Source organism: Tachysurus vachellii, chromosome 10 (assembly GCF_030014155.1).
Source record: "Tachysurus vachellii isolate PV-2020 chromosome 10, HZAU_Pvac_v1, whole genome shotgun sequence".
Classification (NCBI taxonomy): domain Eukaryota; kingdom Metazoa; phylum Chordata; class Actinopteri; order Siluriformes; family Bagridae; genus Tachysurus; species Tachysurus vachellii.
The window spans coordinates 11881242-11904710 of record NC_083469.1 but is presented as its reverse complement, the minus strand read 5'-3'; the positions used below and the strand labels follow the sequence as shown (position 1 = coordinate 11904710).

At 36.3% G+C, this 23469-nt stretch overlaps 3 protein-coding genes across 15 annotated transcripts; 2 read left to right on the top strand and 1 right to left on the bottom strand.

Moving 5' to 3' along the window:
* Positions 1-809: 809 nt before the first annotated feature.
* Positions 810-11915, bottom strand: cga (glycoprotein hormones, alpha polypeptide). Of its 2 annotated transcripts, none has more exons than XM_060879475.1 (4): positions 11821-11915; positions 1505-1608; positions 1162-1349; positions 810-1064 (listed from the first exon to the last, which is right to left on the bottom strand). In XM_060879475.1, the coding sequence occupies exons 2-4, from the start codon at positions 1590-1592 to the stop codon at positions 990-992; spliced, it is 351 nt and encodes a 116-aa protein (XP_060735458.1). In that variant the 5' UTR covers positions 1593-1608; positions 11821-11915; the 3' UTR covers positions 810-989. The 2 variants fall into 2 exon arrangements, with proteins under 2 accessions (XP_060735458.1, XP_060735456.1); XM_060879473.1 differs by lacking the exon at positions 11821-11915 and adding an exon at positions 1696-1877.
* On the top strand, positions 4274-11278 carry syncripl (synaptotagmin binding, cytoplasmic RNA interacting protein, like). Of its 8 annotated transcripts, none has more exons than XM_060879466.1 (12): positions 4274-4471; positions 5783-5941; positions 6608-6726; positions 7085-7192; positions 7274-7387; positions 7583-7759; positions 8019-8154; positions 8306-8511; positions 8611-8760; positions 8841-8962; positions 9083-9446; positions 9566-9806. In XM_060879466.1, exons 2-12 carry the CDS (start codon positions 5794-5796, stop codon positions 9707-9709), a joined length of 1788 nt encoding a protein of 595 aa, XP_060735449.1. In that variant the 5' UTR covers positions 4274-4471; positions 5783-5793; the 3' UTR covers positions 9710-9806. The 8 variants fall into 8 exon arrangements, with proteins under 8 accessions (XP_060735449.1, XP_060735448.1, XP_060735454.1 ...); XM_060879465.1 differs by having other exon boundaries at positions 4275-4471; positions 9062-9446; positions 9566-9804; XM_060879471.1 differs by lacking the exon at positions 9566-9806 and adding an exon at positions 9905-11278 and having other exon boundaries at positions 4276-4471.
* Positions 11536-23419, top strand: LOC132852325 (sorting nexin-14-like). Of its 5 annotated transcripts, XM_060879460.1 has the most exons (31): positions 11537-11735; positions 11841-11978; positions 12983-13103; positions 13834-13907; positions 13992-14070; positions 14165-14208; positions 14280-14367; positions 14501-14585; positions 14763-14919; positions 15000-15075; positions 15156-15200; positions 15587-15667; positions 15811-15925; positions 16107-16262; positions 16385-16509; positions 16979-17037; positions 17747-17773; positions 18284-18412; positions 18970-19102; positions 19797-19983; positions 20111-20194; positions 20308-20408; positions 20502-20613; positions 20695-20735; positions 20831-20950; positions 21093-21216; positions 21411-21575; positions 21780-21875; positions 22550-22641; positions 22726-22782; positions 22867-23419. In XM_060879460.1, exons 1-31 carry the CDS (start codon positions 11719-11721, stop codon positions 22903-22905), a joined length of 2967 nt encoding a protein of 988 aa, XP_060735443.1. In that variant the 5' UTR covers positions 11537-11718; the 3' UTR covers positions 22906-23419. The 5 variants fall into 5 exon arrangements, with proteins under 5 accessions (XP_060735445.1, XP_060735443.1, XP_060735444.1 ...); XM_060879462.1 differs by lacking the exon at positions 18284-18412 and having other exon boundaries at positions 11536-11735; XM_060879461.1 differs by lacking the exon at positions 17747-17773.
* Positions 23420-23469: the final 50 nt, after the last annotated feature.

Here is a 23469-nt window from a genome sequence, read left to right as displayed (position 1 = left end):
GCAACGAAAATGAAGTCAGATTTATCATATATAGTATAGAGAAATTATATTCTTCACATATTTCTTCACCTAGTTCTGTTAGGATGCTGTGGTCAGGGTGCAAGGTCAGTCATGATACAACACCCCTAGAACAAATTAGGGGCCTTGTTTAACAGCCCGTCGGGGCAGCCTGGCTGTACCAGGATTTAATCTCACAACATTCTGAACTATAGCTCAAAGCTTAATCCATAGAAACAAAACTGCACCGCTTTAGGTTCCTGAATGTCTTTAGGGTTCTTTCATATGTGTTATGGATGTGATATTCATCCATCCATTTTCTGTTTGTCCATTTATCTTAAACAGCATCATAGGGAGCCTATCCCAGGAGAGTCAGAGCATAAGGCAATAAACACCCTGGATTGGGATGGCACAATCACACACTTACTATGAACAATTCGGCTATGTCAATCAGCCTCAATCGCATGTGTTTGGAAAAGGATGAACAAGCAAAGTCCCCGCACACAAGGTAGAGACAGTAATAAATACCTCAACACTGGAGCTTTAAGGCAAATGTGCAAACCACACGCTAAGCTACCTGAGTTGATCTGTATGAATGGTCATTTTATTTTTAGCATATTTTTTCTAGTTAGTTAGACAAATAAAAAAAGAACAAGATAGCTAGATAGTTATGTGACCGTCAATAGATAGATGGATAGATAGATAGATTGATTGATCGATTGATTGATTGATACATACATACGTACAAAAATACATGCATTCTTACATAGTTGCAGTATATGCTTTTATTTTAAAGGTACATTTAACAAATTAAACTTAGTAATTTGGTTTAGATTTCGAAAATAATAAGATGAGCAATTACAGCTTAATAACAAACATTAAGTCTAAGTATTTAGCATACACATGAGCAATGGTGTAGGTGTTGTGTAACTTGCATTCAAGGGATATCTTGAACATACAAGTCAAACATGTTTATTTTAAAGTCATGATATTCAAAATTTATGGTAGTAGCAAGTGCTGCAATGGCAGTCTGTGTGATTCACTAGCTTTACGTCATTAACAATAACCTGTGGGAACAGAAAAAGAAGAATTTCAGAGAAACCTGTAACATTTTAAAACAAGTGTTTATATCACTTTTTTTAATTTTGATTTTAATTATCTTACCCGTTTAACTTCTTTGGCAACACAGCATGTGGCTTCAGATGTGATATTCTTTGGGACCAGCATAGTTTTCTTGGACCTCAAAGGCGTCGGGTAAGCTCTGGAAAAGCAGCATCCCATGCACTGATACACAGGGGCGCCAGGTTTTGAGAATATATTGTTCTCCTTGAGTTTGCACTCTTCACAGCCAACTTTTTGGGAAAATGAACGGAAACAATAGGATCAATGTAAAAAAAAAATCATATGGATTATGTATATGCATATTAGTTCATCATTATTATTGTACAACCATTTGCTCTCCTATTATTTTTATTTAGAATTGAGGAAAATAAAGGAATAAGCTTACAGTCATTGTTTGGATAAAGCTGTCCAATTTCAATTAGAACAGACAGTAGAAAGATTGTTGCTCCAGTGTATTTGAGAACAAGAATCATCCTAGCAATGGACAGTCTGCAAATAAAAATATGTACATTACAAACTACTTTTACCATTTATCATTATAAAATTCTAATAAATGGAAATAATTTTAAATACTACCTTTGTTGTTCTTCACAGTAAAAAGTCACCAATGCATCTATCATAAACCCACCTCACCCATTTTTATATTCTCTCCTAACCACACCTACTAAAAGTTCTCCCCTGAGTTAATTCTTGGCATGACTCACTGGCCTTTAGCTGACCTTATAGTCCATTAAATGAATGAAAGGAAAAACTGATAATGTTTGATAATACAGGTGTGGATTGCACCAAACAGTATTTAATACCACATAATCTTGTAAAATGCAGCAGTGTATCCAAGCAACTATTTTCTTGTTCTGTGCCACACTATTATACTGAGTGCTCCTGTCTTCTGCAACATTATATGTGGTAATACTTTAACCACACAGCCTAATAAATAATGTGGTACGATGAACTCATTATACATTTTTACTAAACCTCATTACAGATAATGTATCTAGAAAACTAGAAATGTTTGATCTGAGACTTTAAGTCATTTTTCTGTTGCTGAATTTTTTATGTGGTTTTCAGTAAGAAATATTGCAGAACATACAGAATTCACAGTATTTCAAATCAAATGTGAATATTTGCTTGTGCTACTATCTTCTGATCTTTCCGTTTACTAATCCATTTATCCTTGGTTGTGTTGGAAACCAGAGTGTGACATCAGACAGATGTAATCTAATACACAGTGTGGCAGATGGAACGCTGTATCTAGGGGTAAAAGATATATGTAAATACAAAAATTATACTTTTGTTGTTCACTAACACAAATTAAAATTTTGTCATTTTACTCTTTCTATTAGAAAACATTAAAACCCTGGTCCTGGTCCTTTAGGTTCAAACAAATACAAGTTAAGTGTTTTTTTTTTTATTAATACACCATCCACTCTCTCACTCACTCATTTTCTATGTCATCGGGCATCAAGGCAGGATACACCCTGGACGGAGTGCCAACCCATCGCAGGGCTACACCATCCATATATACTTAATTGCCACTTTAATAGCACAACATGTACAGATGCTTATTCATGAAAATATCTAATCACTCTTGTGCCAGCAGAGCAATGCACAAAGTCATACTGTATATGTACAGGTCAAGAGCTTTATGTACTCGGTGACTTGGTGACAGCCTTAAAAATGTCAGATTGGCATCACTACTTTCATTGCACATGTACCCACTGTAGTCTGATTGTTAATTAACTGAATTAGGAGATATACATGTTTTTTTACAGAACAGGGGGCATAGAAGCCTTTATTATCACGACATATACATCACAGCACAGTGGAATTGTTTTCTTCACATATCCCACCTGAGGAGGTTGGAGTCAGAGTGCAGGGGCAGCTATGATACAGAGAGGGTTGAGGGCCTTGCTCAAGGGCCCCCAACAGTGGCAGTTTGGCAGTGCTGGGGCTTGAACCCTGATCCTCCAATCAACAATCCAGAGCCTTAACCACTTGAGCCACCACTGAATTTTACTGCATGCAATTTAGACCATCTTTGTAGGTAAACATTACATCTGGAATGGATCTTGGGTATGGAAGCCAAAATAAGATTAAGAGTTTTTTCTGAAAAAGATGAGCCTGTCAGAATTGTGACCATCTCACTAAGGTACAATAGTGACTAACAATGTTGTCCACATGATGTCTGTATTGAGTAAATAATGTTTAAGGTCAACCTCTGGTCTGTACCAATATACCAGTGTCCTACTAAGTATTCAATTCAATTTAAGTTTATTTGTATAGCGCTTTTTACAATTGACATTGTCTTAAAGCCTCAAAGCAGCTTTACAGAACATAAACATAGAACAAAATGTTAATATAAAGAATAATATAAAGATTAATAGAATACAAAATCCAATATTATTATTAGATATATTTAGTTCACAATGTGTATGTATTTATCCCCAATGAGCAAGTCTGAGGTGAATCAGGCAGCAGTAGCAAGGAAAAACTCCCTTAGATGGTAAAGGAAGAAACCTTGAGAGGAACCAGACTCAAAGGGGAACCCATCCTCATATGGGTGACACTAGAGGGTGTGATTATAAATATTCAGTCTAACAAATGTTGTACTGATGCAAAAGATCACATGGAGTTCTCATCTCCTCTATAGTATCGCTGAGTCTAACTGGAGCTGGTAGATCTCTAGATGCCTCAGGATTCTCAGTCGGCCTCATCTCAGTGGAGGTCCAAAATCTTCATCGCACGGAAGGCGGTCGGAGCTGGTACAGTTTCTGGATGTCTCAGGATGGGTAAAAAGAGAGAAGCAAACAAGTACTGGACAAATTTGCTTTTTATTTCTCTACAATCAATTATTACTAATACTAAATAATTGTTAAGTAACCAAATAGGTTAAACAGGCTTGTTTAGAGTAAAGAAAACATCATGGCAAGGATGTTTGTTCAGAGCAGAACTGATGAACCTTCATGAGTGAAGTGCAAGCAGAAAACTAAACATAGCAATATCATGAGCAAAACGGGGGGCGGGGGAAGAGGAGCTTCATCCTCAAATCCTGAGACACGATGCTGCTCTCTGCTGGATAGGGTTCTGTTTTCCTTCTGCCTGAGACTGCTTATTTAGCGTATATGGGCACCAATGGCCTTACAAACGCGCCATGAGCGATTCCCTGAATGGGTGCGTAAGAAACCCCGTGCTTTAGAAAAAATCTCGCGGCGTGATGCTAGCCGCCATTTTGCATCGTCCTAGCTAAGTGCAAGAGCGGCGCCGGACCAACGGCAGGGGTTTTGGTCATTTTTTTCATTTTCTCCCGTTTTCCCTCCGGAGTCATCCACACACAACGGTTATTAATCTACAGGTACGATAAACGTCTTAAGCTTGGCAGAGAATCGTATAGCATAAAATGTGATCTAATGTTCTTTTGTTTTCAAACAAAAGTAGCTAGAAACTGGTCGGGACGCGTCTCACACCGGCTTTTTGAAAATGGACTCCCATGTGTGTGGCGGCACGTTGACTTGCATCTGGCTAAAATTGCTAGCTTAACTGTTCTAGGTCTCGGTTCGACGTATAGTCATTTAATATAATTATTCTAGTTATATGTGCCTTATTTTTTGTCGCCCTTTTGAACAAATATGTTTTTAAAGTGCATGTTAACATAAGCAACAAGGATAAAGGTTAATTTCCCGGCCAAGTTATCAAGCTAGCACGCTAACCTTCTTAGCCACATAGCAACAACAAGCTAACAACAAAGTTATCAAAGCGTTTTTCTTAATCTCTGTGAACAACGCACGTTATTGTGGATGGTTATAAACCAGGTGTGTATTAGTTAAGATATGAGTCGCTTGACAGCATGATTCACGGTAGCTGTCAGATAACGCATGGTAGCTAATGGGTGTTGTAGGTGTCCACGTTGCTCTTGTGTCCTGGCCTAAATGGGGTAGCTAGCTAGCACGTTATCCAACTGGTTAGCTCAATCTGCTCCCGTCATTAGCGCGCCACATTGCATTTTAACCGCCTCATTTGAAGCTGCATAAACTCCATCGGTTAAAATGAAACAAAGCGATCTTCATTCAGACCATGAACCATCCTCAAGTAACTTTTGTTGTATATAAAGTTAAAGCCGGTGATCTATTTAATCTGTTATTTTGGTAAATGTTAACAGAAACGCCATGTTTGCAAATGCACACTATTATTGGGCGTTGAGATGTTCAAGTATAAACTGGTGAGCTGTTGTTTTGACACAAGTAGTGGATTAGTCAAATTGTGAACTGCTTGGTTACATGCTTGCTAGGTAGATTTTAGATGAGAGCAAATTAGCTTCAGGAAGAACACGTGGATAATCACACCTAGGCTGGGAGTTCAAGTTTAAGTCCAGTTAGGTTTGTTTTTGTGTGCGTACATTTGCATGTGGTTTCTGTTAATTGAGAAATGACTATGCTGTTTTGCAAAACTCAAGTGGGTGTGGAAAGCGTCATACGTGGATTAAGGTTGATGTGTATTTATTTATTTTTTTATGTTTAAGCAATAAAATTGTGGCCAAGTTATATTGTCCCTCAATTAGTGCTGTGCACTTTGTGTATTGGATGCGAGAACATAAACACAGGGTCAGGCAACAGGTTCCTTGACCTCTGCCCAGTTTGAATTAATTTGGCTCATTGCATCTGCGCAGATTACGGAGACATGGCCACAGAGCATATAAATGGAAACGGTACTGAAGAACCAATGGAGACTTCAGCTGCAGTTACCCATTCAGAACACTTCCAGACATTATTAGACGCTGGGTTACCTAGAAAAGTTGCTGTCAAACTAGATGAAATTTACATAGCAGGTAAGGCCCCTTGAACTTTCAGCATATTCGCACCCATTTTCAGATTTCAATCCAGTTGCATGTGCTTTTAAGATAAGATTGTGGGAATTGGAAAACCAAAGCAACTTTTTGTGGTTTCCTTCCAAAATGGGTACTGCAGTCATAAGGTGCTTATAAAATAAATAAATACAATTTTTAATTTTTTTTTTTTTTTTGCCTAAAAGAAAAAAACCGGCCAGTGATTTTATTTATTTTTTTTATTTTATTTTTTTTTATTTTTCTCTGTGCCTCCCTTAGCAGTTTGAAGGAAACAGAGTATCCTGAGTGGCAGTTTCAGAAAATATCATGTGTAGACCCTTAAAGCTGAGTATTAAGCAGTCCTGAGGAGGTCTCCTCATACAGTGTCAGGGCAAGTGTGTTGCCAGATGGACATATGCAGGAACAATGGAGCAGCTGGCATTGGTTAAGACAGGTGACGGGTCCTCATAAATCACTGTGAGCAAGCTTGATATGCAGAGAGTTTGTGGATGGCGGTTTCAAATTACACCATGACATCTGTTGTTATTAGTCCTGTATATTTGTGATGTGACATCAGCAATGTTTGAGTAGCTCATTGCGGAGTGAGAAAATTATGAACCAGCAGTTGATCGTTATTGTATTATTCTTTTGTTTGCATCTCTTGCTCAGGTCTGGTTTCTCACAGTGATCTTGATGATCGGGCAATTGAAGCTCTAAAGGAATTTAACGAAGAAGGTGCTCTGCAAGTCCTCCTCCAATTTAAAGACAGTGACCTCTCACATGTGCAGGTAGGTTGGTTTACAAAGCTGTGGTTAACTAAAACTAGCTTAAGACTGTTCTGCTTCATATTTTCCATTGTTTATTATATTATAACACATAGTGGGGGATGTGAGCATATAAAGCACAAAGCTGTTTGTCTCGGGAGGTTGACTGTAATCATCCCTGGAAAACCACAATAGCAGGGGTGCTTGTTATAGGTTATGAAGCTAGGTCAGTCAGCCACTATGGAGCTAGGGCAGTTTGAGTTCTGGTTATCACTTTGCATGGTGAAAATGGTGGGTTTTGCCTTTAACAGAAAAGTAGCCAGACCGTATTCAGAATATGCATACACTATATATTTTCTAATTAATTTTACTTTATTCATAGAATAAAAGTGCCTTTCTCTGTGGAGTTATGAAGACATACAGACAAAGGGAGAAGCAGGGGACCAAAGTGGCAGATTCCAATAAAGGACCAGATGAGGCAAAAATCAAAGTAAGTTTTATTTTACTTAATCGTTTTTTAAATCCCCTTTTGTATGGCTGATATGCATGTTTTGTCTTTTTAATTTGCAAGGCTTTGCTTGAGAGGACTGGCTACACGCTTGATGTAACAACGGGTCAGAGGAAATATGGAGGCCCTCCTCCTGAGTCAACCCATTCAGGTGCACAACCCACAGTTGGGACAGAGGTAAGTTCAGTGACATCCGGACAAGTATGTCAAGTTTCCAAAGAGAAATTCAGTGTCAAATAATTTTAAGGTGCAACTGTTACACATTAATTCTTATTGAGTTTTTTTTTTTACCGAAGGATTAATAAAAAATAGTGTACATGCATTTTCCAAGTTTTATATTTGCATAAGTAAAGGGCTTATTGTTTTCTTTAGATTTTTGTAGGAAAAATTCCAAGGGATCTCTTTGAAGATGAGCTTGTCCCCCTGTTTGAAAAAGCTGGGCCCATATGGGACCTGCGCCTGATGATGGATCCCCTTAGTGGCCTGAACAGAGGCTATGCCTTTGTCACTTTTTGCACTAAAGAGGCTGCTCAGGAGGCTGTTAAACTGGTAAGTGAATTGGTATCCCTGATAACAACATTAGCTATTTTCATAGCCAGTGTTCTCAGTCAATGAAACTTGGTCCAAAATTAAGACACTGGTTTGCATATTAGACCGCATATAAAGCAGTATAGATTATAAAGTACATTTCCAAAACCCACTTGACACACTTTGAGTTTGTATTCCTAAAAGTAAAACAGATCAAGAATGTTCTCGGTTACCGGTTCACCTCGACGAAAAAAAAAAAGACGTCCTATCTCTCTTTTAGTGTAACAACAGCGAGATCCGCCCTGGCAAACACATTGGTGTTTGTATCTCTGTGGCCAATAATAGACTGTTTGTTGGATCCATCCCCAAGAGCAAAACCAAGGAGCAGATAGTGGAGGAATTTTCTAAAGTCACAGGTAGGTAAAAGTTTTGCAGGGCTGGTAACCTTCCAGCTTAAGGTTCTTTTTTTGTACTTGGGTGAGTTGTCCGTATGGAGCAGTCAGTATATGTAGAACATGAAAGAAACCTAGATCCATATTTAATCACCTTTTTTTTTTTTCCTCTCAGAGGGGCTCAATGATGTAATTTTATATCATCAGCCTGATGACAAGAAGAAAAATAGAGGCTTCTGCTTTTTGGAGTATGAGGATCACAAAACGGCAGCACAGGCACGGCGAAGGTTGATGAGTGGCAAGGTGAAGGTGTGGGGAAATGTGGTAACTGTGGAATGGGCTGATCCCATTGAAGACCCTGACCCAGAGGTTATGGCAAAGGTAAATAAGCAGAATATGTGCTGAGGGCAACTTTTTTTTACCCTTTTTGTGGAATTACTTATTTTGGAGAAAAGTACAATTTTGTCCTGTCCATTTTAGGTTAAGGTATTGTTTGTAAGAAACCTCGCAAACACTGTATCAGAAGAGCTCTTAGAAAAGACTTTCAGCCAGTTTGGCAAGCTCGAGAGAGTGAAGAAGCTTAAGGATTATGCCTTTATTCACTTTGAGGACAGAGATGGTGCTGTCAAGGTACCATATTAGTTTCCTTTTATTTTTCATACTTGTTTGTGGAAAATAGTTGATTTGATTAACTGCATATTTTTCAACAGGCTTTAGCTGAAATGAATGGGAAAGATTTGGAAGGCGAACAAATTGAAATAGTCTTTGCAAAACCACCTGATCAGAAGAGGAAAGAGCGGAAGGCACAGAGGCAAGCAGCTAAAACTCAAATGTAAGTTTACTAAGTTCTGTAGGTAACATTGTTTTGTTTGTAGTCTATTGTGTGTGTTTGTGTGTATTGCTTAAATTCCATTACTTTGTTTTCAACAAGGCATTTCTGGGCCTCCTCCAGGTATGATGATTATTATTATTATGGGCCACCACATATGCCGCCTCCCACAAGAGGAAGAGGACGAGGAGGCAGGGGAGGCTTCTCTTATCCCCACGACTACTACGGCTATGATGACTATTATGAATACTACGGCTATGACTATCACAATTATCGAGGCGGCTATGAAGATCCATACTACGGCTATGAAGACTTTCAAGTTCAAGGTAGAGGACGAGGGGGTCGAGGAGCCCGTGGAAATTCTCTGTCTCGGGGACGAGGTGCAACTGCAACTCGAGGAAGAGGAGGTTTCTCCCAGCGTGGAGGCCCAGGATCCAGCAGAGGGGCACGTAGCTCCAGAGGAGGAACTCAGCAAAGAGGCCGCGTGGTACGTGAGAGTGAGAGAGTCAGGACAAGCAAGGCCATTCAATAAACTATTGCCACTCATTAATACTGATTTTTGTATTGTTTATTATTTTTTTCTTTCAAATTGCTAACACATAAAAGGCACCTTGTGGAAGAAATGGACCAAAGGTTTGCATGCTTCTATCTTTCTGGAAAACTGCTTTGAATATGCAGAGCAAAGCCAACAGTGTTATTTTAGGCATTTTTGCAAATTTCTTTTTGTTTAAAACATGGACACTACTGTAATGTTGTAGTATTTTATTTCTAAGTATTTTGCACAAGCTGGGCTTAAACTTTCACTAGCATGTAAAACGGTTAAATGCAAAACTCCTTTACACATACAATGCTTTTATAGATTCATCGTGACTTTTTTTTTTTTTTTTTTTTTTTTTGGTCAATTTAATATGACATTTTTAATTAAATCTGTATTTTTCTTAGCAGGGAAAGGGGGTCGAGGCTGGTCCTGACCAGTGACCGTGAAGACTGACTTGCTACATGGGGTTACACCATAAGCTGCCAGTGAAGACGATGGTAAGGTCGAAGCAATGCCCCAATGATGTTACAGCCTTACAGAAGCAGATCTCCCATACTGCCACCTTGAAAACCAGTGGAAATTCTGTTTGCTTGTTCGCTTGGACTTGTAGTCATATAAGTCATGCATTTAAATTTTGTAATATTCTACTTCCCCGTAAACATGCTCCATTTATTACAAAGTATCCCAGTTAAAGAAATTGAGGTTCAGACTTCCTAAATAATACTAAATATTGATTATTTTTTGTTTGTTTTTGCACTTTTAAAGTCTCTGAGTTTGAAGTGGCTCAGTGGAGCTTGATGATAATGTATATTTTTGTGCTAATTGCAATTTTATTGTCGGAATATCCATGTTTATCTAAATTAACTATTTGGATGAAAAGGACATGACATCTGCAGGTTTTTGGTGTAACCACCTTGCATGGATAAGTCAGGCATTCCAGGAAAGTGGTTCTTTTCAGAACTTGTCTTTAAAGGGTTGGTTAACTACCTCAGTACAGAGGATTGAACTACCCTGCCTGTACTGTAAATAGGGAAACTTATATTGATGAAAGCAGGGCTTGTTTTCTATGAAATATGCATTAGAGCAGCTGCTCAAAAGATGTACTTAATGTAATATAATCATTTTGCTGCTGCTCTGACACTGCAAACAGTCAAACTGGGCATGCAAAGTAATCTCATATGATGAGCCTGAACAAGCCCTGCTTTTTATCATATTTTGAACTGAATTAGCTTCCTTGCTTCTTCAGATTATGTAGTTACTGGTTGTATGATTGTATGATAGTTTTGGAATAAAATGTTACTTTTGTAAAGTCTTGAACATCATAAAGGTGTCAACTGCTTTTGGTAAGCCCTGCAGTGTCCCTTTTTCTAACAATTGAAATGTTTTTTTTAGAAAACAGTCTTCTTAAGATCATGTATCATCTTGCCTTTTGTTTTATTGAATCATGCACCATTTTGAAAGAATGATCACATTTCCACCCAAGACCAGACAGAGTAAATCTAAGCCCTGTTCAATTTGGGAATATGGGATCATTCAGTGGAAAAAGGGATGCTGCAGCTTCGGTTTATATTCCATTATATAGCAAACAGTTGACTGAACCATTCAACCGGTTTTGTACACAGTTAACTCCCTCTTGAAACTGTATCAACCTTTTGACATGTTAGCAGTTTTAAACTATTGTTGGTGGCCAACAACGTTTTTGCATTCCCGCAAATAAATTGTTTTATACTGTAAAATGAGGTGAGTGTAACTTATTTTTGTAATAAAGTTTTGGATTTCTATCTGTGGCCTAAAACTGTTTACTGTAATAGTCGTAGGTGTTAATTTTAGAGATGTGATCATTTTATATTTTATTCTGGATGGTCGTAATGTTTTAGTTGCAATGTGTTCAGAAACTGTCTAATTTATATAAATGGCATCTCGTATGGTTTCCGAAAGCACGTCGCCATTGCTTGAGTTGAAGGAGTCGTATACCATGTGCTGTGGAAGAACACGTGTTCACAGGCGCGCCTCTCAACGGATGTGACGCAACCGGGGCCAAACCCCAAGTAAACAACGTGCAGAACCGCTATTAAAGCGCAGTACAAATGGAGCAGTTCCCATCATCGAAGAAACGATGCAGTGTAAAGATTTAACGCGTTGCAAAGTAACTAATGCGCCTGACAAGCTGGTTGCTTCCGACAGTAATGTAGCTGCGTTGTGTTTATATCAAAACAATTAGATGTTGACTTCCTTACGGTAAGTACTATGATGGTTTAAATCGAGTTCGATTTTTTGTTCATCATTGTGACCAGCTCTACAAATGAACGCAAGACTCCTTTACCTTAATTTTCGCTCCTGCAGCTCTGAGATGTCGCTTCTCGGAGTGTATTTACAGAAGGTGAGGCAGAGACTGGAGCTGTGCAGAGAGGTGGGCCGCCAATATCCTGCCTTCTGCTTTCTGCTTGTACTCCTGCTTCTGTCTACTGTCTTACTGATTAGGTAATAACTGTCATAAGATGCGTTACAAATGCGTTATGCGACTGTAAGGTTGTGAATTCGAATCTCATGTCCACCAGGTTCCCACTGCTATTGAATTATAATTATTGCATTTTTATTCGTTTTTTATTTATTAGAAGTCCAAATTACACTATTACTTTATTACAAATGTAAATATTCGTGTTAGGACGAGAAAATATACAGAAATGGGGGGGAAAAAGATGACCAGTCACCGGTATATAAACAATAGTATTTTATTTAAAAAAATGCATAAAATAAAATACAGTACACACATGCACCATAACAATATACACAAGTCATAAGTTGTTACAGAACAGTAACAAAGTACAAACATATCAAGTAAATAAAAAATATATTTTTAGATGCTGTCAAAGCACCATCTATATACACGACATAACATCCCAACACTTGATAAAATAAAGATTAATCAAAGAACATAAATATTAAGGTTTAAGCATATAAAACCAAAGACAGAAATACAGGTATATAATCTAAATAGCTGACTCTAATTCATGTATTTTATTATCTGACTCAGAAAGATTATAAAAACCTTCTAGTCAATGCTGGAAGTGTAATGATACAAATCTCAAATGTTTCCCAAAATGCGCACACTTAAATAGGCAATATTTCTTTCCAAGTGTTGATTTTAAAACGTATTCATATCAGCTATAAAAAACCTAGTGGTTAAGGTGTTGGACTACTGATCCCACGTCCACCAAGGCTCTACTGCTGGGCCTCTGAGCAAGGCCCTTAAACTTTCAATTGCTCAGTTGTATAAAATGAGATAAACATGTAAGTCTCTCTGGACAAGGGCGTCAGGGCGTCTGATAAATGCTGGAAATGTAAATGTAAGAAATAAATTACATGGAGCTTGATACATGCTCTTAAGCTTTGATGCATCTTGAAATGTATTTTTATGTACATATTTTTAAATTTTATGTAGTATATGGCGCAAAGCACCGACACGTGTCCTGTTTGTGTTTCAGGTATCTTCACATTATTGTCATTTTTTGGTCATTCTTGGCTGGAGTGGTTACCTTTTATTGCTCCTTGGGACCTGAAACACTACTTCCTAATATTCTTATAACAATTAAACCTAGGAAAAAGGTATACTGTGTTTTTTTTTTTTTTTTTTTTTTTTTTTAATTTTTAAGTCATTTGTCCTCTATTCAGTTTGTATTAAATGTACTTCTAGTGCAGAAATCCACTTAAGATTTACACACATTATGTCTATTGACTATATAATCAAAAAAATAAAAACAATGCAAATTGATAAATTAGCACTTTGTTACAAATCTGTAATATTTAGGTGCAACACTGCAGCATTATGCTAAGAAATAATTTGTTTTTGCATTATTATAATTCAGTGCTGGTGTTAGTTTAATAATAGAAAGCTCTCTTACCAAAACCATGATTGCATATAACTAATGGCAACATCTTTTATAATAGCCTCAGGTGCAATTTGCACAAGAACATTTAAGAATAGTCTGTGGTCTATTCCGACAGTTATTTAACTGGAACTCTGAAACCAAAGGCGTGAGGGAAAAGAGTAATTTTCCATTTTTAAATTGCATTAAAACAAATAAACAAACAAACAACCTTCCAAAAAACACCTGTTTGTATCTTTATTCATATTAATTTAGGATACATTATGTGTTCTATACAATTAATGCATTTGGTTACATTTCTCATATTTATAATACAAAGTCAAAAGATTTTGTGTGTCTAAATTTTAAAGTGTGAGTCTAACACTGAATGCTTATTTCCCCTATCTGTATAGCATTACTTTACTGCAAACCTTTCGGTATTTCAATCAGCATTTGTTCTATTTTAACAGCCAGAGTTCCAAGAGCTATTTCCTTTTGCTCATAGCTGTGCTGTCTGTGGGAAAATTAAATGCACAAAACACAGGTAATTATAACTGCTAATCTTTCATTGTCATCGAACACTAACACAGAGTAAGTTGCTAAAATGATTGAATTTGTTTCCTGTTAGACCAACATTGCTTCTTGAAAACTATCGGCCATGGTTAGATCTTAAAGTACACTCCAAGGTGGACGCGTCTCTTTCAGAGGTTTAAGAACTTCATATCATCTCTGTTTAAGATTTTTAAGACTTTTAATTCTTAAAAAGTTTTTAATGGTTAATTGAGAATCTTTTGTCCTCAGATTCTAGAGCTCGTTCTTGAAAACTTTGTGTACCCATGGTACAGGTATGTTTATTACATAAATTCAGGGCTTTGTATATTAATACATGGCAATTAAAATGAATCTTTGGTAATAGGGATATTACGGATGATGAGGCATTTGTGGATGATCTCAGAGTGACCTTGCGTTTCGTAGCTGCCGTGCTGGTCCGCCGAGCACAGAGAGTAATGTATTATTTATGAATTATTTATTTTTATTTTTTTAATTTAGAGTAGAAGTTCACTACTGAGAATTGTTTAATCTTACCAAATGCATCTTTTTTTCATTGCTAATGGGAAATATTTTTTTGTTTCACAGGTTGATATTCCATCTCTCATAACACTCAAACTACTTAAAGTTGCCATGAAACACATTGAAATAATTGCCATAGCAAGACAAAAAGGTATGTCATCATGCACACTTATTTGTTAGGGCTCCACAAGGGGGCAATAGTGAAGAATGCATCAACAGGATATTTTACCTTTATTGTATCTTTAAGAGATAATAACACACTTACACTCACATCAAAGAAAGAAATATTTACAGGAAACACTTTCTTTCTATCCTGTGTATACATTAGTGAAGAACTCAGAGCATCTTCAGCAGGCTGCTTTAGAAGAGTACGGACCTGACCTGCATGTGGCTTTGCGCAGCAGGAGGGATGAGTTGCTGTACCTACGCAAGCTTACTGAGATGCTATTCCCATATATTTTGCCTCCAAAATCTACTGACTGCAGGTAACAGAGCTGCCATCATACGTGTTATCAACATTTCTCTGCTTTTTTCCTCTTCTGTTGCATGCCTGTGTATTTTCCAGATCTCTTACTCTTCTGTTAAGAGAGGTTCTTGCTGGCTCTGTATTCCTTCCTTCCATGGATTACTTGGCTGATCCTGTGAGTTTCAGTCAAAAAGAAACCCCTTTCATAATGGGCTTTTTTCCTGAAAAAATTATTGTTTCTTTTTTCTCTTTTAGGATACTGTCAACCAATTGCTGCATATTTTTATTGACAACTCTCCAGTAAGTTTTAATTAGTTGTGCTGTTGCTGTTTGAGATCTTGAATAATGAAAGATTTCTTCTGAACAAGATGTTATAAAAAAAGACATAAAGGAATGAAACAGTGTAGAGTCACTGTGTTTTACAGAACATTTGCTCAATTTACAAAGATAAAACAAACAGATTTTTTTTAACTATTGCCTTAATTTCTAATAAAGTGGATGTGACAAAAAAAATTGACAGGAGTAGAATCTTGAAGACTCAGGATGGAGGCATTTTCAGGATGGGTACCCAATGAATAAAATAGTGAAGAAACTTAACTTTTTACTTCACAGTGTAGTAAAAATTAATAAATAAATGTTTGCTGTACATCTGTGTATTTGTTTTGATGTTGGATATCTTATTGTAGCCTGAAGCTTCCACTGAACCAGCCTCTGCACTTGTCCCATTCCTTCAGAAGTACGCAGATATACGCAACAAGAAGTCTTCAGTAAGTCTTATCTGTGCTTAAATGAATCTTTGATACTGTACCTTGATTTCTCTATCTATAATGTATGATGTGTATGAGGAGTTTCTGAATTGGAAAAAAGTGTTTTTTGCTGTTTGGTTTTAATGGTATTGTCTTCAAATTAGGTGTTAAAGCTAGAACTCAAGGAGATTCGGGAGCAGCAGGACCTGCTGTTTCGCTTCATGAACTTCCTCAAGCAAGAAGGAGCTGTTCATGTGCTGCAGTTCTGCCTTACTGTTGGTAAGGTTTACAAACGCCGCTGTTGGCAGATGTAAAGGAGGATATTGTGTCCATCTCTTAATCTTGGGGTCTAGATGTCCAGTAAGCTCTCAACAATACTGGGAGTACATGGTTGCGTACGCCAAAAGTTTATTTCAAGTAGTTAAAATGTGTTTAAATGTTTTTCTTTCCCAAATTTCAGAAGAGTTTAATGACAAGATACTTCGTCCAGAACTTTCCGATGATGAAAAACTGATGCTACATGAGGAGGTGAAAAAAATATATGAGACATACTGCCTTGATGAAAGCATTGACAAAATTCGCTTTGACGCTTTCATTGTTGAAGAGATCAGAAACAGTAAGTTAATCTGTAAATTAATTTATGTTTAACTAAATGTAAAATAAAGGTAAATATGCATGAATGGCAATACATAGGCTTTTATTTCATCATATGAGTTACTGCTTCTTTACCTCCTACAGTTGCAGATGGGGCATATTCCGGTGTTGTAAAACTGCAGACTATGCGCTGCCTGTTTGAGGCCTATGAACATGTTCTTTCCTTGCTGGAGAATGTTTTTACTCCAATGTTCTGCCACAGTGATGAGGTAATGCCACTTCTATGCACACTATACCCTAGTGGCATTAATTCCCTACACATGACTATTTTAATGAGCCTAACATTAAACACTGAGCCAACTTCTGTTGCAGGGTGCTGTAGTGCAGTTATGGAGCCCAGTTCTCCAGCACATTACCATGTTTAGTGTGTTCAGTTTCAACACTCCTACTCCATAAACGAAACATTCAAAGTCACACACATGCCACCGTACTGAACACGACAAGCAGCGAAATGTTTATTATGATTATCCATGAAATGAATATAGAATTTTTCCTAAACAAAAATTTACAATTATACAGGTAGAATTGTAAAAATATTAAAATCTAGTATACTGTATAGTTCTATACTATAAATGTGTAAATTAATATCAGACAGTATAAACGTTTGGATAGCTTCCACTTTACTGATTTGCTTTAGTTTTGATAAAATGGAGAACTCACACTTATTCTGTATTTCAGTATTTTAGGCAGCTGTTGAGGGGGGCAGAATCCCCAACCAGGAGCTCCAGACTTGGCAGGTGGGTGGTCACCAGTTTGTAGGTCCAAAATGGCACATTTGCTATTTAAATAAATGATCAAGATATTTTATAAAGCACATAGACCCAAGTCAGTTCTTCTAACAAATCTGCCAATTTTCTTGTCACATTTTCTTGTTTTAAGGTTCAGTGAATATTGATCAAATGATTAAAAAAAAATTGATTAAAAGATTCTGGGTGGGGTTTACTTCAGTCTTTGTGCACTGAAAAGCATAAATAAAATAAAAATTAAATTTAATTTTAATTGAATTTTCAATTCATCAACAATTGATCAATTATTACAATTATTTGCATTGGTACTTCAGCTTACACCTTGGCCATGAACATTTGTTTGTGTAAAAAAAACAAGTCTTGCTTTGCCAGAGAAATCACACATAGATATGAAGGTTGACAGACATAGTGTCAGAATATCAGACAGAGTTTTCTATTTATTTTTACTGAACAGAAGCTTCTTAGCATTGCCTGGAATATGCACAATTATAGATACTTGTTTTTCAGTAAATTGGAACATTTCATATTATATTTACTTATTTTTTGTCAGTCTTATGATATTCTATTGTATTTTAAAAGTTTTGCTCATTTATTTAGCATATGTTCTTTTCTTTCCTTTATATCCATTTTTTTTGGTATTTTTTTCATGAGGTTTAGTGTTTGCAGAGGACAGTTGTAATTTCTTTGCCCATTATTTCAGAAATAGCGTGAGTTTGGATGACATCCGGTGAGTATGCTGTCAGCTCCATGCCCAACCTGTAGCTTTACATTCTGCACATAATGCTGGATGTGAGATACATGCTGGCATGCAGGGAAAAACTGCTTACTTTATCATCCGTCTCTGTGAACGCTACAACACTGCTGTGGTTTTGTATGACTCACATATATAAGCTCAGATTTCTTCCATTTAGTTTAGGTCTATTAGCATGGCTTAATATCAAAATTTAGACTTGTAAGCAAAAGCTACATTGCTTATATATATTAAAATTGTGTGATGTCTAATCTGTACACCTGTCACACAGAATCTAGTAATTTTGTCCTTGAGATAATATAGGAGGCAGTCAGTGGAGCTTCTTGCCTAACTGCTATATGCTTCTGTTAAGAAAATGTTCTGCTTCAACAAATTACACAACTAGCTTGACCACCTTAGCTAATTCTGTTTGTCTCTCTTTTATACCACGGACAAACTTTGTATCTGTGTCCATCCTTTGACCCTCCATTCATCCATGGGCTCTAGCTTTTCTGAGTGGGATTATACCATGGACCTAGAGTCTCTATCCATCTCATCTGCATCTGTCTACCCAAATATTTCATCCATTCTTACCCACCAATCTGGCTCTAATGCCTTGCGCACCGTTGCACTTAAGTAAGTCAGGATCCATTGCAAGTCCTGCAGCCCTGTTTGCATGGATTCTTTTGATAACCCGTTGGCCCAAGTGTTTGTGTGTGGGGAATCTTAGTATAATGAAGGGTATCTTTTATTGTAACTGTAAATTTATCTAGATGTAGATATAACAGTGTAATATATTGTTTTTGTATCAGAATTCTAAACTGATTTTGAAATAACATGGTGGTCTTCACAGACAACTTTAGTTCACTACACACAAATGCTAATATTTCATGTTCAAGACACAAATGAGTGTGTGTTTGTGTGTGTCAGTATTACATACATGTGGAAACCATATAGTATATTGTTTCCCAAGTCCTGTTGCCATCTGATGGATGATTTGAGCAGAATAAAATGGCTTGAATTGAGTTCATTTTTTGTTAGAATTGTCTGCTAGTACGGCAGTGTTTATTTGACGTTTGAGTTATTTCCTCTTACAAATGCATGAAAATTGCATGTGCTATTCCTGTCTTAAACATCGTTACCAAGGCCTTCAGGTATGTTGTTGTGATTGTGTGGATATGTATTCTGTTCAGGAGCACGTCAAAGCGAGGAGAATCATTTGGCATCGGCCGCATCGGCAGTAAGATTAAGGGGGTTTTCAAGAGTACCACCATGGAAGGGGCCATGCTGCCCTCTTATGGACTATCAGAGGGAGAGGACGATATGGTCTGTGTGCTCTGCCTTAATTTTTGATTTTGTTATTAAGAAAAAATATGTTAAATAATAACATACTGTATTTCTATGGAACTGTGGTACAGGCACTAGGTTTGACTTATAAAAACAGCCTAATTTACCATTAATAATTTACATTTACTGTTTGATTATTTGCCTGTGCTTCCCAGCTCTGTCATTTGAATCTCAAAATGGTTTTGGCACTTTTTCTCATTCAGTAATCTCAGAATGTTTGCCAAATGAGGTTACTGTTATCAAGCTCTAACTCCTCCTTAGGTCATGTAGTGGACAAGTTTAAAAATAGGATGTTTTTCATCGGGCTGGCCCTGCATAAATTTAGACTATGCTGAACCTCTAGTAAAAATAAAAACGTTTTAGTACATGAATTAATTTGGGGTGTTATGGCAACGGACTATCCTAAAACATCATACATGGACGTCATGTTGGAAATTAATTTCCCAGTGCCTACTTTAGTTCAATATTCAGCATTCAGTAGTTGTTGTGATTTTTATTCCTGATGTATATGCTAATATAGACATTCTAAAAAGCATGGTTAATGTTACTGTTTATTACCTGCTTGTGCAATTTATGCTATCCCTATCATATATAAATCAAGGTAAATATTATATAGTATGTGTTAAACTGGTTTTAAATGATTATCCTTTGTTCCCACTGCTTGACATCTTAGGTGGAGGAGGCCATCATGGTTATGGAAGATGACTTGCCTATGGAGGCTGTCAGTACTCCAAGTACACCTCGTAACCTGACAGCCTGGAGCATCACTATTCCGTATGTGGACTTTTTTGATGATGAGGTGAAGAAGGAGAGGATTCCTGTGTATTGCATAGATGTGGAGAGAAATGACAGGAGAGCAAGTAAAGACTGACCTCACAATATTTTAACTATTTTAGTTGTTCAATTGTTATCTAATTAAAGATACAGTGATTGTTCTGTGTTACAGTGATGTCCTACAATATATACTTTATTTTACTTGCTTTTCAGTTGGACACGAGACAGAACATTGGTCTGTTTACAGAAGATATATGGAATTTTATGTGCTTGAGTCAAAACTCACGGAGTTTCATGGTATGTACAGTTTGATTTACAGGCAGTAGGGGGAATTTATTTTAATACTTGCAGTTGTTGAGTTATTTCTTAATTACAGTTCTACAGATCTGTGTGTGTGCATGTGTTTGCAGGCTCATTCCCTGATGCTCAACTTCCAACCAAGCGGATAATTGGACCTAAAAACTATGAATTTTTAACATCCAAGCGTGAGGAATTTCAGGAATACCTACAGGTATTAACAATAGAGAAAGAGAAATTATTGTTTCAGTTTAAACATGTTTTGTATGTAATTACTGATGTTTGTATGCTGGGTGTGTTATTTTAGAACCTTCTGCAACACCCTGAATTGAGCAACAGCCAACTTCTGGCAGACTTCCTCTCCCCTCACAGTGTGGAGTCGCAGTTCCATGACAAGATGTTACTTGATGTTAATCTTGGTACTTAGTGTGCATAATTGTAGTTATGACTAGAATGCATAGACCCTTTATTAACATATTATTCAAACTTTCATGTTACAGGGAAGATCATTAAATCTGTTCCTAGCAAACTAATTAAAGAGGTGAGTTATTTTTGTATTAGATTCAACTAGTCCATTAGATAATGCAGCTTTTATATAATTCTAAGGATTTATTTATTGTATTTACTTTTCTACAGAAAGGCCAGCACCTAGAACCATTTATACAGGCTTTCTTCAATTCATGTGAATCACCAAAACCTAAACCCAGCCGGCCAGAACTCACGATCCTCAGTCCCACATCGGAAAACGACAAAAAGGCAAGCTTTTTCAGATTTTATGGAATTATTTTACATCAGATATCAAACTCTAATTTGATATTTGCTTTGTTTCTTTTAAAAAAAAAAGTGTCTGAATCTCAGCAGTATCTTTAACTGTGAATTCCTTTGTGGTATTCTTTAGCTTTTCAATGAAATATACAAAAACAATGCAAATCGCTCCGAGGTCACAGAGAAGAGGCACAACCAGAATTACTTTATGGAAATGATCACTGTAGAAGGAGTTTATGACTACTTAATGTTTCTAGGTAAATATGCAATCTATATAGTTAAGACAACCAAATCCTGAACCCTATGTAATTGTTATTTGATGAATCCATAGTAGTTATATTTACTCTATACATTTAGCATAGAGAGTGCTAAAAAAAAAACATTCATTATAATTATGAAGCTTTTTTATGTTCCTACAATTAAAACTATTTTGATTCTGAAATTTTGACAGGACGAGTTGTTTTTCATATACCTGATTGGTTACATCATCTCTTGATGGGTGGGCGCATCCTGTTTAAGAACACACTGGAGGCATATACCGACTACTACTTGCAAAACAAACTAGACCACGTGTTTCAGGAACATCGTGTGGTTTCAATTATCACTCTGCTCAGAGGTAACCAAAGTACCAAACACAAAAAATGGGACTGTCATCTGCTATTAAATAACAAACATTCATACCATACCTAATATAATAATTAAATTATATAATGGATTTAGTGACTAATTGAAAATGATGTTGATTTTTTTTTTTTAAGTCTAGTAGCTTACACTGTATATTTTAATATTATTATCATTTACACTGTGTGCTTTTCCACAGATGCTGTATTCTGTGAGAACAGTGAACCACGCTCTTTAGAAGAGAAGCAAAAAAGAGCCAGAAAAACATTCGATGAAATGAAGAACTACATTCCAGGTTAAGCAGCTGCTGATTTTAAAATGACTGTCATTAAAATTAATGTATCCTCTTTCAATATCTCAAAAAATTGTTGGAACAGTTTTAAACTGATAGGTTTATTTTATATTTTATACACAGCTAATGAAGTACATGATAATTAGTCCATCAAATACATTATACAGTAGTATGTTTGATTATTAATTAGTAACACATTTAGTGAATGAATATATATAGCACCTTTTTTTATAAATTTGTGAAAGATATGAGTGAAAAACATAAATACCACTGACAGATTTATTAATCATCAGTTTCATCTTTGGTATATTTGTCTGAGCAAGCTTACATCTGGTCATTTGTGTGTAGAATTGTGTGTATTTTTACAGTGTTTTTTTTTTTAGAGTAAATAGTATAATAATAATAATTATAGTAAATAACATTGATAATCACCCCTAAACCTTGTAGTTATAAAAAGAAGGTAGATATTTGAATAAGGAAATTACATGTATATGAGTGTAAATCATGTGTGTCATAAGTGTCTGATATACAAAAAAAAGGGTGTAGAGGGCAGGAGCTTGCCAATGAAGCCAAATTGTCAATTACACTCAAATTACCGCTCAGTTGTCTACCCAGTTTACATGAAAAAGGGATACTATTTCTCATATTTAATGACTAAAGAATATTTATGTTGTTAGATTTGCTTGGAAAATGTATTGGAGAAGAAGCAAAATACGAAGGGATAAAGCTTCTATTTGATGGACTTCAGCAGCCAGTTCTTAACAAGCAGGTAAGTGGTAACATATTCGCCTCTATTGTAAAATCTGCAATACAAATTATAATAATTCAGAAATTTTGTTACACCTCCTTGCAGCTGACGTATATCCTGCTTGATGTAGTAATTCTGGAGCTTTTCCCTGAATTGAACAAAGTAAGTTGTATTGTAAGCATGTTAATGCTAATTAAAGTCCAATCACAACAGAAATCGTAATGATACTATTTTTCTGAAATATAGGTACAGAGAGAAACTTCTGTAATGGCTCCATGGATGTAGAAAATCACAAGATCTCTGCATGTGCAACATCCTACCTAAAAATCAAAAGAACCATGTATAGTAGTGCATTTTGAGACAACTGTACAAAGCTATAGGCTATATAAAATGGATTTACTGAACTGCCTTGAAATGCCCATGACTACATAAAGTATCATTTACACTGTGGCCATTAAAAAAGGAAATGATAAATGTTTTTTTTTTTTTTTAATTGACAGCATAGGACTGATTATGACTATTCCTAAGATACTGAATATGCTGCTGTGCCCTATATTACAAACTTTATAAAAATATTTAACGCATTTTTTACTGTGTACTCATTAAGCCGCAATTAAAGGAGAAATGTCATGTTGCCTAATCAATCTGTCAGTAAATATAAAACTGTGGACTAGAGTGTTTATGGAGAAGTGTTTGCACTATTGTCCATTATGACATTATCCAGTACTCTCATTAAAACACTCAATTTTTGATGCAAGTGTATGTTACATGCACCACAATAAAATATTTATGTAACTCACCTGTCTTAGTGTTCTACAATTTATACCTATGGGTTATTGTGGTTTTTGT

Coding starts and splice junctions, on each gene's coding strand:
- LOC132852325 (XM_060879459.1), top strand. CDS start 11,800: ATGAACGCAAGACTCCTTTACCTTAATTTTCGCTCCTGCAGCTCTGAG. Junction 20,409..20,501: donor AATTTCAGGAATACCTACAG/GTATTAACAATA, acceptor GTGTTATTTTAG/AACCTTCTGCAACACCCTGA. Junction 20,736..20,830: donor CTAGCAAACTAATTAAAGAG/GTGAGTTATTTT, acceptor ACTTTTCTACAG/AAAGGCCAGCACCTAGAACC.
- cga (XM_060879473.1), bottom strand. CDS start 1,739: ATGATAGATGCATTGGTGACTTTTTACTGTGAAGAACAACAAAG. Junction 1,350..1,504: donor GCTTTATCCAAACAATGACT/GTAAGCTTATTC, acceptor TTTCCCAAAAAG/TTGGCTGTGAAGAGTGCAAA. Junction 1,065..1,161: donor TTGCCAAAGAAGTTAAACGG/GTAAGATAATTA, acceptor CTGTTCCCACAG/GTTATTGTTAATGACGTAAA.
- syncripl (XM_060879465.1), top strand. CDS start 5,794: ATGGCCACAGAGCATATAAATGGAAACGGTACTGAAGAACCAATGGAG. Junction 7,760..8,018: donor CTCAGGAGGCTGTTAAACTG/GTAAGTGAATTG, acceptor TCTCTCTTTTAG/TGTAACAACAGCGAGATCCG. Junction 8,155..8,305: donor GGAATTTTCTAAAGTCACAG/GTAGGTAAAAGT, acceptor TTTTCCTCTCAG/AGGGGCTCAATGATGTAATT.